Source organism: Cyprinus carpio, chromosome B8 (assembly GCF_018340385.1).
Source record: "Cyprinus carpio isolate SPL01 chromosome B8, ASM1834038v1, whole genome shotgun sequence".
NCBI classification, from domain to species: Eukaryota; Metazoa; Chordata; class Actinopteri; order Cypriniformes; family Cyprinidae; genus Cyprinus; species Cyprinus carpio.
In genome coordinates this window covers 13,049,863-13,063,535 of record NC_056604.1, presented here as the reverse complement: position 1 = coordinate 13,063,535, position 13,673 = coordinate 13,049,863, and the positions used below count along the sequence as shown (strand labels likewise).

Genomic DNA, 13,673 nt, shown 5'->3' with positions numbered 1-13,673 from the left:
CTGGTGAACGTCAAATCAGTGAATTGCTGGATTTGTTGTTGCATACAGAACACACACTATTACAGCACCCCGTCTCACCCTAATGCCCAGTCATAACACTCAAACGCTGACAGGAAATGTCAGTTCTTTATAAGTGTTCAAATATTCTCCAGCTCCATCACTCCCAAGAAACAACAGAGTTACATGGCGAAGCGGTGGAAGGGAGGAAGCGATGGAATGAGAAAATGTCAGAGGATGGCAGAGAGGAGAGTCACTGGAATATGTAGGTGGTGGCAATGTGTGTTTATCTGAGGGACGGAGGGAGAAAAGCAAAGCACAAGAGAGTGTGTTAAACACATTTCATCAAGTAAAGTGGCGACGCTATTAGCTTAAGTTGTTTTTTGTGACAGTTTTGCCCTTTTTACCCAGTTTACTCTCTGACCGATCACCTCCCCTGCCAGGGGCAGCTAATGGACTCATCCATTACAGTGACAATTGAGCAGAGCGCTGCGGACCGGCCCACGAATGGAAGCATGGGGGAGGAAAGGTGAGAAAAATTAATGGTTTTCAGCAGCATGCTAATTACCCCAAAAGTCTATTAGCCTCCGGCCCCCTGAACACATAAACACAAACACACTCTTCACACCCTATGAGAGTGTAGTAATGTTTTCAGGATTGCACAAACTCACAAAACATATCACTCACATCCCTCACACTAAGTAGTATCGCATTTCCTATCCAACACACTAAATCACAAGCAGGTGGAAATGCTCTTGTTTAATGTCCTCTTCTCACTCTAATCCCATCCAGAGCCTTCTGTCTAAACACACTGATAACCACACAAGCAGCCCCACTACTTGTATACTCTTTCATTAATGGGTATGACTGGTCAGTTCTGGTCCTCCTCATTCACCTTACCACTATCTATTAATCTATCTGTCTTTCTCTGGATTTGGTCTTTTTACCCTTCTGCTCAATTCTCCACATTGTTATGTCAACAGAGACCTGGGGACTAAATATATTGAACTGATAATCCAAAACTATTACAAATTGTTTCCAGTAACTGAAATTAAATATAAATATTAAATGCTGTATTTATAAACCACATAGGTTTTCCTTTTCAATATGTATCCAGTATTCAAACAACTTTTAAACAGTTGGATTGTTTCCTACGATCCTTTTATTAATTAAAATAAAATATAAATATCAGAAACTCAAATAAGTATAAACTTAAAGACTGAAATTACTAAAACTAAAAATAGAAAATATTTTATTTATTAAATCCATAAATGTTTAAAATAAAAAATAAAATAGCAAAAACATAAAATTACTCAAATGAAAATTGAAAATATAAAATCAAAGCTAATTCAAAATAGTTTATATATGATGGGCAATGACAAACATCCTATTGAAACAACGCAGAGGCAAGCACATATTATAGTCCGATAAGTGATCTAACAGACAATAAATCAATAAAAAGACATGTAAAAATCTATGCTAAAAATAACATTTGATTAGTTTTCATTTGGGTGGGCACCCATTTGGATGGACACTGACCACTACTCACAGCAACACCCTGGTTTAGCACACCTTTACTTTGGGCCTGAGATAAGGTGCAGCCAGTTTGTGTTGTTTCGTCTCTCTAATTAATAGATGAAAACAACAGAGCAGAGCTGTTTATTAGTTTGAAGATCTACTTTAAGATCAAAGAAAACAACTTATATAAGACTTTTAATATCCAAAAGCAACTGAAGCAACATGAACCAAAGTATAACAAAGATGTCCGAAGGATTTAATTTATGCTGTATTACTTTGCCAGCTCAAATAGATTCACTGCTTCAAGCTGTGTCATATTTATGGCCGCTGATTCAACGTACCCCAGGCCTACTGGATCTTACCCAAATCCCAGCATTCTGGAGGTGGGGGGGAGCTTGGGCCATCAGATAACTTTCATGTTTTCGTTTAGTTGTCACATCACAGCTCATGAGAGCACCAACTAAGCTGTGGCTCGTTTTACCCCAGTGTGACCTTAAACCTACTCAGATTTTTCTCTCTACTTCCTCTAATCTGCTTCTGCTTTTCATCAGCTTTTCACCCCCTGGCAATGATTTTCTGCTTTTTGGGTGTTTGTGTTTATTCTCAAATTCTGCCTTGCTCTTTAATCTTGCTTTATGAGCATGTCGTTCAGCATCTAGGCAGACTGAGTCAGAGAGTAAAGACTTTTAATGATATTTGACCTGCCTAAGACCCAGACACCTACACCAAACCCGATCAAAGGGGGAATAATACAGACCTTTCTTTCTCTCACTCTCTCTCTCACACACACACACAGTGGCTGTGGCAATGGTCTCAGGTGACCTGTTGTGTTCTACTTCTTTCTCTGTGGGTCATTAGCAATGCAATCTTAACAGGGCATAAAGCAATCTGCCCCCTGAGACTGCCAGAATATTGAAAAATCCACATGCTACGATTGGCCATAAAACACAGTAACATAAAACGTGGCACAAATGGCAAACCAGTATACCTAATAACGATATAGAAAGCATTATAAAGAAAGTTTATGATAGAAACACAAGAGCTGAATGAATCTATCAAAGAGGATTTGGAGATTAAGTGTTCAAAGGACAAAAATGTTGCAAAGCTATGAAACAAAGAAATCTTTGAGGGAAATACCTTTCTTAAGGGGCTGCAAGTGAAATGGACACGAGAGTCTTAGACATGTGAGCTGGTACAGCTTCCACCAAAGCAAGCATGCACACCTGGATCTATGTGTATAAACACTGGCCAAAATAAATATCACACACTTCTGTCTCATATCATGTTTATAAATATGGAATGTTGAAGATCTCTATAGATACATTTCATAAACTAGAAAATTTCTTTTTGTTCTTCACTTCTGCTTTCCATCCTAAATGCACTTTTTTCATAATCAAATTCATTTAAATCTACAAACGATCACCATATATTTGTATTTAAAGTCGAATTTGATCTAAAAATATTGGCAAGAGCATTACTGTCCATTAAAAACATAGCCAAGAGTAAACATCTCACAAAAGACAGTGAATGTTATGATATTAATTCTAAAAAGAGAAGTTCAGTATCACAGTACATGAGCTCTGATTTCTAAACATAATGACTTCATCCTTTGGCATTTGACCCATTATTTTAGCAGTACTAATTTAACATGGACTGGTCTGTCCCCTAGTGGACAGTGACCTGTATAACCTTTAACTTCAGCCTCGGTGCAACATTCATGGACATCTACAGTTTTGGCAAGAATGTCAAACACAATATGTGTAGACACACACACAAAAAAAAAAAACCTTTGATGATTATTTTCATATGCGTTTCTGAGAAATGTTGCGTCAGTTTAAATGTTCTTTAAACCACAGAACGATGTTGAGGAAGCAGTCAGACTGAGTGTTGACTTTAGACAGCGAATGACCCTCATCACTGTACCACAATAACCTGAGGGACAGACAAAGAGAGAGAAAGAGAGAATGTGTGTGATAAAGACAGGAAAAAAGAAAGAGAAGACTGAACACTTCAAAATAGTGATTAGTGGTTGACTGCAGTGGGTTTTTCAAAAGCCAAGGGCAAACACTGCCAAATTAAACCAGTATTTATTTAACTGAAAATGTACTAAAACAACATACAGTTTCATAGGTTTGGGGTCAGTACGATTTCGTTCTTTTCTTTCTTTTTTTTTTAAGTAATACCTTTATTCATTAAGAATGCATTAAACTGATAAAAAAAATGGCAGACATTTATAATGTTCCAAAAGATTTCTATTTCAAATAAATGCTGTTCTTTTAAACTTTTCTATTCATCAAAAGTCCTAAAAATTCTAAAATATTTTACAATATATTAAAATAGAACAGTCATTTTAATTTGTAAAAATATTTTTCAAATGCTACTGTTGTAACTGTATTTTGATAAAATAAATGCAGCCTTGGTGAGCACAGTTGACTTCTTAAAAAAAGTACAAAATCTTTCTGATCCCAAACTGTATCATACTATACAAATAAAAGTTTATTATCCATTGACAAAGTTGTTTTAGATGCCATTAACGGCCAATACCAACATCTCAAAATGGCCAAATTAAATAGCCTAGTCTATCACTATTGATAATATCAGTGTAATATGTGTGTTTATTAAATGCAGTGTGTACCTGACAGGTGTATTCCTGCTCTTGAGTGCTCTGTAGAGCTCCAGACCCTGGTGAGGTGATACTCTCCTGTCTCTGCCACCCAACATCAACAACACAGGAGCACGGATCTAAACATGCATTTACACAAACCATATTAAGATCTTCTATTTAGATATTAAGCTTTTGCTACCCCAAAAATACTATATATTAATCACTATTCCTGTCTGTGTGAGTATGAGTGGGTGTGCACCAATCTGAGCATATTATGGGGGAAAATGTATACCCAGAAGTGAGTTAAAGCTAACAAAGCCTCACAGAAACACCTTTTGGGGATGTCTTTATTTAAAAAAAAAAAATTTTTTTTTTTATATAAAAAGTACAAGGTTTTCTGTTAGGGTTCAGCATTTATAACTAGCTATATATAACCATATAAGTCTATGCAGTGTACACATTTAGATTAATTTAGTAAATGTGTGTGTGTATACCTGTGCAGCGTGTATTATGGGTGACTTTTCCAGCATTGAAATGAGGGACTGTGATGTGGGCAGCCGGTCAAAAGCATACTGAATCCCCACAGAGGAGTATCTCCTGTAGGGACAGCATAAGCACATAACACCATTACAGTCACCTTCGGCCACAGCAAACACTTTTTCATCTTTAATAGCAGGATTATTAACGAATGTAAATGTGAGTGTGTTACCAGTCTACAATATCACTGGTTCCAAGCAGTGTGGCTGCGTTGATCACAGGGTTTCTTGCTGCACAAGCTCTGTAGAGATATTGTTGATGATGAACCAAGTGGCAGGCCAGAAAACCACCATGAGAGCCACCCATCACTGCCACCCTATCAGGATCAAGGGTCGTCTCATTCTGCAAAGTGCACAACACTGCCCTCTGGACACAAAAAATGACAAATGAGCTCATTTTTCCTCAATATGCACACATTATTTGTACATATACACACATGAACATCTTTGACGTCCTGACTGCCAACGTTTCCAAGCAGAGACTCAATGCCATCTTGACCGAAACCAGTGGAGCCCCTGTAGTTCACTGTGACACACAAAGTCATACTTTAAATCAGTGCTCATTCTTTATTTTTTTGTTGTGACAGGAACTAGAATGCTACACACACACCCTACCCATCAGAACAGCAAATCCCAGTTTGGTTAAAGCAGCGGCAGTGGCATTCCAGTCAGCAGCAAAATGAGCATGAGGACCACCTGCACAGACAAATACTTCACTGATCACTTACGTCTGTGAAATAATGACATCGTGAACAAACAATTGTCAGCCTTACCATGTATATTCACCACTAGAGGACTTTTCCTTCTCTCTGGAAGATTGTACGGCTTCAACAAAATTGCTCCAAAATTCAGTCCAGCTTTAAAGAGAGGAGGAAAGAGTTAAATCACAAAGAAATATTGCTGGTAGCAGCTGTAAATCTGATGATATATCCATCTTCCTCACAGAACTGATGGTTCTCCTCTTGAGAAGGGGGTGTGATCAACATGGGCTGCCAATCAAATCCCTCATACACATCTGCTCCGCCCACATTACAAAGTTGCATGTCTTCAGCCTGATCCACTGATGAGAGGAAGCCAACTTTCTACAGAAAACACACAGTGTTACATGTAACACAGTTTCTTCAGTGAAAGATGACTATTATAGGAAAGTGTGTGCATGTGTGTATGGTTGTACCAGGCAGGGAGGTTGATTTGGAGATGAGCAGCTCATCACCATCAGGTCTTTTTGTATTGTCAACAGTTGCACACTCCCGAAATCATCTACCAAACACACAAACACAGAATTAATGACTGTCACAATTGGCAAGAATCAGTAATGACACTGACACTAAAGTGACCAAATGGCCTTAGAATATCTTTCGTTCTTACGGAGTCAGAGCAGTCATGACATCACTCCATATTTACACTACCTAGTCTTAGCGCATCCAGTCCACACACTTGTGTGACTCTTCCTGTGGTTCTGTCAACTGAGAACACTGCCTAGAAAACAGATTGAGCAAATCACAAAAAAAAATCAGAATCCACACAGTGCAGAAATGGGAGACATACAGGATTTCTATGCAAGGTATTTAACAATGTGCCAATTTTTTTCTTCACTATTTGGGTCAAGTACTGGTATTTTTGTGTATGTGTATTTGTTTTGTTTACCTTACTATTTTCACAGGAACTGCTAAAGAAGACTCTTTCATTGTCTGCAGACCAGCATTGAGATGGCAATGATTCGTATATTCCAGCAAACTGACCTGTGAAAGGACATGATATTGCATGTCTATTGTAAAAAGCGCTATTTAGATAAAACTGAATTCATGTCACTTTTCAATGTGTGTGCATGTTTTCTTTTAAGCACCTTTTTCTGCTCTCCTGACCACATCTACTAAGACTGAAGTGCTTCTGTTCTTCATGTCATACTAAAAGACATGACAAAAGAGACAAAAAAGAGAAAGCAGTCTAATAAATAATCTGATTTAGGGTCAGTAAAATTAATTTTATTCAAAAAAGATTAATCTTATTCAAAGTCTCTTATGCTAACCCACGCTGCAACTATTTGATCGAAAATACAGTCAAATCAGAGAGATATTCTTTGCTTTGTTATTTTAATATTTTTTTCTGTGATGACAAAGTTGAACTTTCTGTAGCTATCTTCAGTGTCACATGGTCCTTCAGAAATCGTTTTAACATGCTGATTTGGTGCTCAAGATACATATCTTTTTACTATCCCGTTTGAAAAAAGTTGTGCTTCTTAATATTTTTGTGGAAAAATACATTTTTTTTCAAGATTCCTAATAAATAAAGAGTACAAAAGAACAGCATTTATTATAAAGCAATTCACGTATGATATATTGAACTGAATGTTCTCACCAGCATCATTCTCAGGCACTGACGATGTGGTCCAAACACCTGTCCCTGCAAGTATACGATCCAGCACGAGTCTGGACTCATTCGAGGGCTTGAAACAGACACACCTTCAGCTGACAAGCACTCTGGCAAAGACAGGTCATATTGGACAAAGAGAAGTTAGAGGACCAAGAGTGCTAGTTTCACAAACCTCTATACAAGTCAAGCCCAAAGAGCGAGGAAAAGGCACTTAAAAAGGTGCTTACACATAAACCCTCCTATAAAGATACTTACCACAGTTCCCTTTCATATCCAGGTAGTAGAGGGCTGATCTGGAAAAAGAAAGAAAAATCAGAATTAATTCTCTAATACAAGCATCTTAATAAATACTAGCACTTGAGGGATTGTGGGATTATTACTGGATCAATATTTCTAAAGACAAAATATTGTTGTTGAAGCTATCTTTAACTCCGCCCTCACCTACGATTAGAGCAGAATTTCAAGCCCAGTCTAAATGGCTCATTCCAATGGCCCACAAACATCACGCCCCTTCCATTAGGTGCCCACAGAGCTTAAGAAAGAACAAGGAGTATTTTATAATTCAGTTAACATTAACAACAACTGAATTTGAGACTGCTGATATAACATTTCCTTTGTATGGCATAACATACATGATTATTAATTAGACAAATGAGAATTGTAATATACATCTGACTCACCTGTCCTGGTGATATATGCGGAGGGACGCCAGCATATACGATAACTGCCCCTTTGTTGAGATCAGCCACACACAAGACAGGACAGCTCTTACCCACCAGACCTTCACCCCAGTCTTCAACATATATGTTCTTGTCCTAAGAAATGCACACATGACTTCTTCAAAAACCTTGAATGCATGTCTTCAAATGTCTAGACATAATGGTTATTGTATATAAGTATATATGGGAGAAGACCTTTCACCTGTTCCTCAAGCAACACTAGCCCACCATCCTCATTGGCTGATGCAACTGACGAATGTGCTGATGGCTCCACCCTCTTTTTTTCAGCCACATAGAGCAACTTTTTTTCACATGGTGACCAGGCCAGACATGCAAACTGAGCTAATGACACACAAAGAAACAAAGTACACGCAATCAGACAGATATGCTTAAACAATGATCTGGGCTCCAGACTGAAAAAAAGACCAGAGAGCCACTGGCTACTATAAAGAATTATTAGTTTCCAAATTACAGAATGACTCAGCATAAATGTGCATCTTCAACTACACAACCATTCAAAAGTTTGGGGTCAGTAACATTTGTAAAAAAAAAAAAATTAAATAAGTCTCTCATGTTTAACAGCACTGCTTTTATTTGATTAAAATATACAGTAAAACAGTAATATTGTGAAACATTATTACCATTTTAAATAACTGGTTTCAATTTCAAAATGTAAATTATCTTGTGATGGGAAAGCTGAATTTTTAGCAGCCAATGCCAAAAAGCCAAAGTCATCAGTGTCACATGATATTTCAGAAAACATTGTAAGACTGTATGCTGATTTGCTGCTCTAGAAGCATTTCTTATTGTTATCAATTTTGAAAACAATTGCTCTGCTTAATATTTTTGTGTAAACTGTGATACATTTTTTCAAGATTTTTGGATGAATATAAAGTTCTAAAGAACAGAATTTATTCCAAATAAAAATCTTTTGTTAAATTATATATGACTTTATTTTGATCAGTTTGAAGCTTGAACCTTAGGTAGAGCTCAGAGTCAGTTCTTGGTTCATTTCTATAAGACAGTTGGTGATTTGAAATCCCTGGTGTATAACATGGACAACAAAAAGTGTTTCTTACCATCTTCATACACTTTTCCATGTTTATTTAGAGCTGTAAGGTCCAAACTTTTCTCCAGACCATTCTGGCCCCAAACCTACCAAATGAAAAAAAAAGAGGATTAAGAATCATACTTTTAATAATTCAATATTTTAATATCAAAGATAGCCATTACCTCCACATACTGATGTCCTGCATCCTCCCGGATGACAGCTTGAATAGTCCCAGAAGGAGAATGGCTGCTGAGCAACCTGAAAATGAGAGATGCATTTTGATGACAAGTGTGTTGTTTACTTGTAGTCTTTCTTTTTATCTCTTCAGATACATGAATATCTGAATATTATGTATATATCTCCTACTCCTTCTCTATGTGTGAGCTTGTTCCAGACGGCAGCACATGCTCGACTGTGTCGTGTTTACACAGTACAGTCCATCTCTGAGAGAAACGCAGTTTCACCCCTCTCTCCAAATCACACTGACTCCAACCTGCAGAGAAAGACAGTTGAAAAGCAAGCATCATGAAGTCATATAACTAATTAAATAGAGAATACACCATAAAACCACATGAAAGAACTCTCCAATATACTTACGGGTCAATATGGTGATACAATGCTTTTCATTGGCAGTGTCCACCAGCTCATCAGCAACCACAGAGGCAGAAATGGGCACAGGAAAGCTGATACAGTGTCTGAACACAGCTCTGATTTCACTCTCCATTGCAATCTGAGACCACAAACATATAAACTATGAGTCATCATAAAAGGGAAACAAACATGAACCTGCCTTTCTTGTGGGCTCACTCTGTAAAACAGCCCATTTTTGTCACTTTAGGGTCCACTGACTCATATATGAATCATATAAACTACTGAAGTACATACTTTCAGTGCTCAGCAGAATTCAAACTTACTATTTTTTTGTAGGTAACGCAACTAATTAACAAATAGCTATAGTTACACATTTAGTCAACATTTTGCGATATAAAATAACCTATTTTATCTCACTGGTGTTTATAACGCTTTGATAACGATATTACTCTTCCAGTGATCTCATTTAAAAGATATACTCTGTCAATAATAAAGCAACACGTTAATAAAAAGAGAGTGACCAGACGCTAAAAAGTAGCACCGTGTACGTTTGCACCTTAAAATAGATGTGGGTCAGCTGGGCGCAAACGAAATCTGGCTAAAACAACAACAACACAGACGCCACCGCAACGCATGTCACCAACAATAATCCACAGCGGTCCAGTGAATTGAAGTAGTGGACCGTCGTGACAGAAGAGTGAGATCGGGAAAAATCGCTGAAGTGTCGGTGAGAGCCGATGTTTCAACAGCGGACACAGCGCTTTCGGTGCGGACGCATCCATTCTGCGGCCTCTGAGGGGGGTTTCGGTTTATTCAGCACACTTTCGACACTATGATCTTTATTTACCTGCGCCAGTACTGAAGAACTCTTGTGGTTACGCATAATAAAATAATCCATAGTATTATGTATAAAATATTGGATTTTGCTGTTTGTAAAATCACTTAATAATGTCTTTTCGTTTCCCGTCAGTTTTAAGGTATTGCGATTCCCTTTTGTATAAAGAATGTCTGCAACGTTTACTATTTGTCTTTAGATTGAAATTATTTAGGATGTTTCTGTTACTATTTATCTTTAAATTGAAACTATTTAGGATTATTATTTATATTTATACAAATTATTTATAATATTTTCCTATTATTTAAATATGTACAAGAAATTTCTGAGACAAATCAACTATAGCGGAATAGTTCCCCCATAAATCTGTCATTTACACACCATCACTGAAAACCTGCATGACTTTTGGGGGGGGGGGGGAACAAAAGAAATTTTGAACAATGTCCTGGATGGTTTTTTTTTTTTTTTCAAAATATCAGCTTTTGTGTTCTCCAGAATAAAATAGTCATGCAGTTTGGAATAACATGAGAGTAAATAAATGATGACAGAATTTGCATTTTGGGTGAACCGTCTGTTTAAGGTTGTATTTTAAAGCAGGGATTCCTGAACTTTTCTGTCAACCAAACCCCTTTGACATAAAATATTTAACCCCGACATTTTAAGTTAATACTTTGATAATTTAACAACACGTTTGCACATTCCCAGTCCTCTGATATCAGTAACTGGTTACATGATATGTAGGTAAACAAATAAATTACTTTTTTAAATGAGTGTTTTTTATTTAGTTTTTAATTTATATGTATTTGTTTTAATTTAACTCACACACTCAATTCAGTTCCCTCATAAACCCTGCTCTCTAAAGAGAGGAACTTCTCTCACCTTCTGTTGTTGTCGCAAAGCAAGTCTCTGTTGTTTTGGGTTTTTCACCTGAGCAGAGGCAGGTTTCTCCAGGTTTGACATTTGATCTGGGTGCTTCCTTCTTAAATGCACCTGCAGATTCTTCCTGTACAGCATTAAACCACAGAACGGACACAGATCTTGTGCATCAGATCTGGATCTTTGTGGGATGGTGCTTTCAACAGATGTGTGTCCAGAGAACGTCTCATTTACCAAAGTCTGTATGGCGACATCAGCCTCTATAGGATGAAGACTGGCAGCAGAATTTGAGACAGTGGTCTCTGTGACATTATGATCCACTACGGAGAGATCTACCACTGAAGGATCTCCTTCATCCACTGGGGATATAGTTGGGTCATCTGTTCTCACCTGCTCCTCCATAATCCCTCCGTCACCTGAGATTAAAGAGAGTAAGACTACCAAACACTCTGATCAGAGGACATGGATATGCACAAGACAGCATTTCATAGTATTGTTGTCTGACAGAGAATCGGACTTTTGGCTGGAACACACTACAAGACTTTTAGAATTCTGAATAGATTATAAAACAACAGGCTTTGTATATGTTTACATAGAATAACTGGACATCATGCAATAGACTACTGAGGATGACCAGACTTTCAAGCCGCTGTGAATGCAACAAATGAATCATGCGTGACAATTGAAAACACTGCGCTCTAAAATCGACTCAGATTATCAAACATGATTAAAATCCTGTGACTGGATGGAATGACAGTCTAAACTAATTCATCATTTTTCAATCATTTTTGTCACTATGATCAAATATTGACTGAATAATCATATGTTTAAATCTGTGCCTTATAGTACTTAGGTCATTTGTCACACTGGAAATGAAAGGTCAAGTCAAGCAAATTGCATTATGCAGAATATTTTCTGTTTAATGAGACTCACCTCTGGAGTTTTGGTCTGCCATCCCCTGGCTCACTGTCTCCTCACTTACAGCCTGCAACAGCACAGGGTGAATAGAGATATACATAAAAAAGAAAAAAGAAAAAAGAAACTTACCCTTTTAGGACACAAGTGTTGCTCAAAGTATGCTTTTCTTCTCCTGATTTTCAGAGCATCTTCAGAGATCAGATTCTTGTGTCCTTCACTGACAGGCATCTCCTCAGTACTGCCAGCCTCAGATGTAGTCAGATGAAGATCTGGTGCAGGTAAACTCTCGTCTGATTTCAACTCTACAACTGTCACTTTGGGTTTTTTGCTCTCGCACATGGCCAGGTGTTTTAGAAAACCATCTTTCCTCATAAAAGTGGATGTGCAGCTAACGCAGTGAAAGTGTGGAGCAGTTCGGCACTTTAAATGACATTTAAAAATGAAGAACTCTAGTGGGAAAAAATGAGTAAAAATTTAAAAAAGTCCTGTTAGATATCCATTTAATACGAAGATTTTCTTATGCTTCTATAAAATTCTATGCTTCAGTAAATTTTAATACTCGACGGAACAGAATAATCATTTATTCCTGTGACTTCATGGGACACTTTCAGGTTAAATATATACATTTAAATGCTTGTAATTTCTTACATTATTTAATACTTGCCCTTGTGCCGTATCGCTCTTCTTCTGTGACCTTCTAAATGTTTTAAACATTTGCTTTTGATGGTGGGTTTGAACATTTCGGGCCCACAGAAAGGACAGTGGTACAAGGAACAGTAGTCCTCACATCTCTGGAGAGTTGGCTGCTCCTCTCCTCGCAAAATAGTTTTGTGTAGCTATGAAATACAAAGGAAATAAATATCAACACTGTAAAACACCTTAATGTGTCCCCTGATGATTTATTTCAGACAAGTGCTTTGTACATGAAAACGTCTTGCCTCGTGTGATTTAAAAAAAAAAAAGATTAAGTATGACAAAATTACATTTGCCAAAACCAATTCTATCTGAATCTGCATTCTAAAAAAGGAATTTAGATGTCAAAATCTTACAATTTAATTTAAAGCTTAATTCATGTCATTATGTGGCCAAGCACAAAATATAATACGGGGGAGGTACAATCAGTAGTTTACAACACAAACGCTCTGAAATGACAGCTGATCCACTGACGGACTCCTCCAGCTACGGGGCGATTAGCAGGTCTGCAGCTGGTCCAGTCTTGACGCTGCATCAAACCGTCACTCACCTGTAGCGTTATAAGCTCTGTATTTTGGTAACCTTGCTTATTCATTCGTCACACAATGCGAGTTGATAAATGTGCCTTTATGGTTAAGTATGCAGAAATGTTGTAATTTACCTCTGTATGCTGACTTGTATGGCTGAACATTTCAGCAAAACTTGTCAGGAGTCTATTTGGTCTAAATCTCGCGAGAGTACCCATAAAAGGAGACGTGTAGAAGGCTTTTCAAAATAAGAGTTAAACAACGTGCATGATCCTGATGATAATAAAATATAATAGCAAACGAACATTAAATGTATACATGTTTAAACTGACTGTATCAAACACAATTTAATGATATGTAAACAAATAACCAGGCTGAGATTTTGTAGTGCAGTTCCAGTAATCAGACACTTTCCTCATAATTTGTTTTTAATG

General features: G+C 37.3%; 1 protein-coding gene across 5 annotated transcripts in view; it reads right to left on the bottom strand.

Annotated features, from left to right (window-relative positions):
- Positions 1 to 13,498, bottom strand: part of zgc:136971 (S9 family peptidase) — a 32,502-nt gene extending 19,004 nt beyond the window's left edge. The window contains exons 1-27 of one of the 5 annotated variants that reach the window (XM_042729807.1): positions 13,374 to 13,427; positions 13,150 to 13,262; positions 12,684 to 12,855; positions 12,149 to 12,468; positions 12,035 to 12,086; positions 11,105 to 11,517; positions 9,397 to 9,529; positions 9,166 to 9,292; positions 8,982 to 9,057; positions 8,828 to 8,903; positions 7,951 to 8,090; positions 7,710 to 7,844; positions 7,471 to 7,562; positions 7,285 to 7,322; positions 7,015 to 7,136; positions 6,503 to 6,563; positions 6,304 to 6,398; positions 6,066 to 6,135; positions 5,831 to 5,916; positions 5,600 to 5,738; positions 5,430 to 5,513; positions 5,272 to 5,352; positions 5,094 to 5,182; positions 4,830 to 5,023; positions 4,615 to 4,717; positions 4,151 to 4,257; positions 2,787 to 3,447 (exon numbers count right to left, since the gene is read on the bottom strand). In XM_042729807.1, coding sequence (XP_042585741.1) covers positions 3,345 to 3,447; positions 4,151 to 4,257; positions 4,615 to 4,717; positions 4,830 to 5,023; positions 5,094 to 5,182; positions 5,272 to 5,352; positions 5,430 to 5,513; positions 5,600 to 5,738; positions 5,831 to 5,916; positions 6,066 to 6,135; positions 6,304 to 6,398; positions 6,503 to 6,563; positions 7,015 to 7,136; positions 7,285 to 7,322; positions 7,471 to 7,562; positions 7,710 to 7,844; positions 7,951 to 8,090; positions 8,828 to 8,903; positions 8,982 to 9,057; positions 9,166 to 9,292; positions 9,397 to 9,529; positions 11,105 to 11,517; positions 12,035 to 12,086; positions 12,149 to 12,468; positions 12,684 to 12,759 — 3,012 coding nt within the window. In that variant the 5' untranslated portion in view covers positions 12,760 to 12,855; positions 13,150 to 13,262; positions 13,374 to 13,427 and the 3' untranslated portion in view covers positions 2,787 to 3,344. Of the gene's footprint in view, positions 1 to 2,786; positions 3,448 to 4,150; positions 4,258 to 4,614; positions 4,718 to 4,829; positions 5,024 to 5,093; positions 5,183 to 5,271; positions 5,353 to 5,429; positions 5,514 to 5,599; positions 5,739 to 5,830; positions 5,917 to 6,065; positions 6,136 to 6,303; positions 6,399 to 6,502; positions 6,564 to 7,014; positions 7,137 to 7,284; positions 7,323 to 7,470; positions 7,563 to 7,709; positions 7,845 to 7,950; positions 8,091 to 8,827; positions 8,904 to 8,981; positions 9,058 to 9,165; positions 9,293 to 9,396; positions 9,530 to 11,104; positions 11,518 to 12,034; positions 12,087 to 12,148; positions 12,469 to 12,667; positions 12,856 to 13,149; positions 13,263 to 13,373 lie in introns of those variants that run through there. The other 4 variants (XM_042729805.1, XM_042729808.1, XM_042729806.1 and 1 more) reach the window with 4 other exon arrangements.
- Between the last annotated feature and the right edge of the window lie 175 nt (positions 13,499 to 13,673).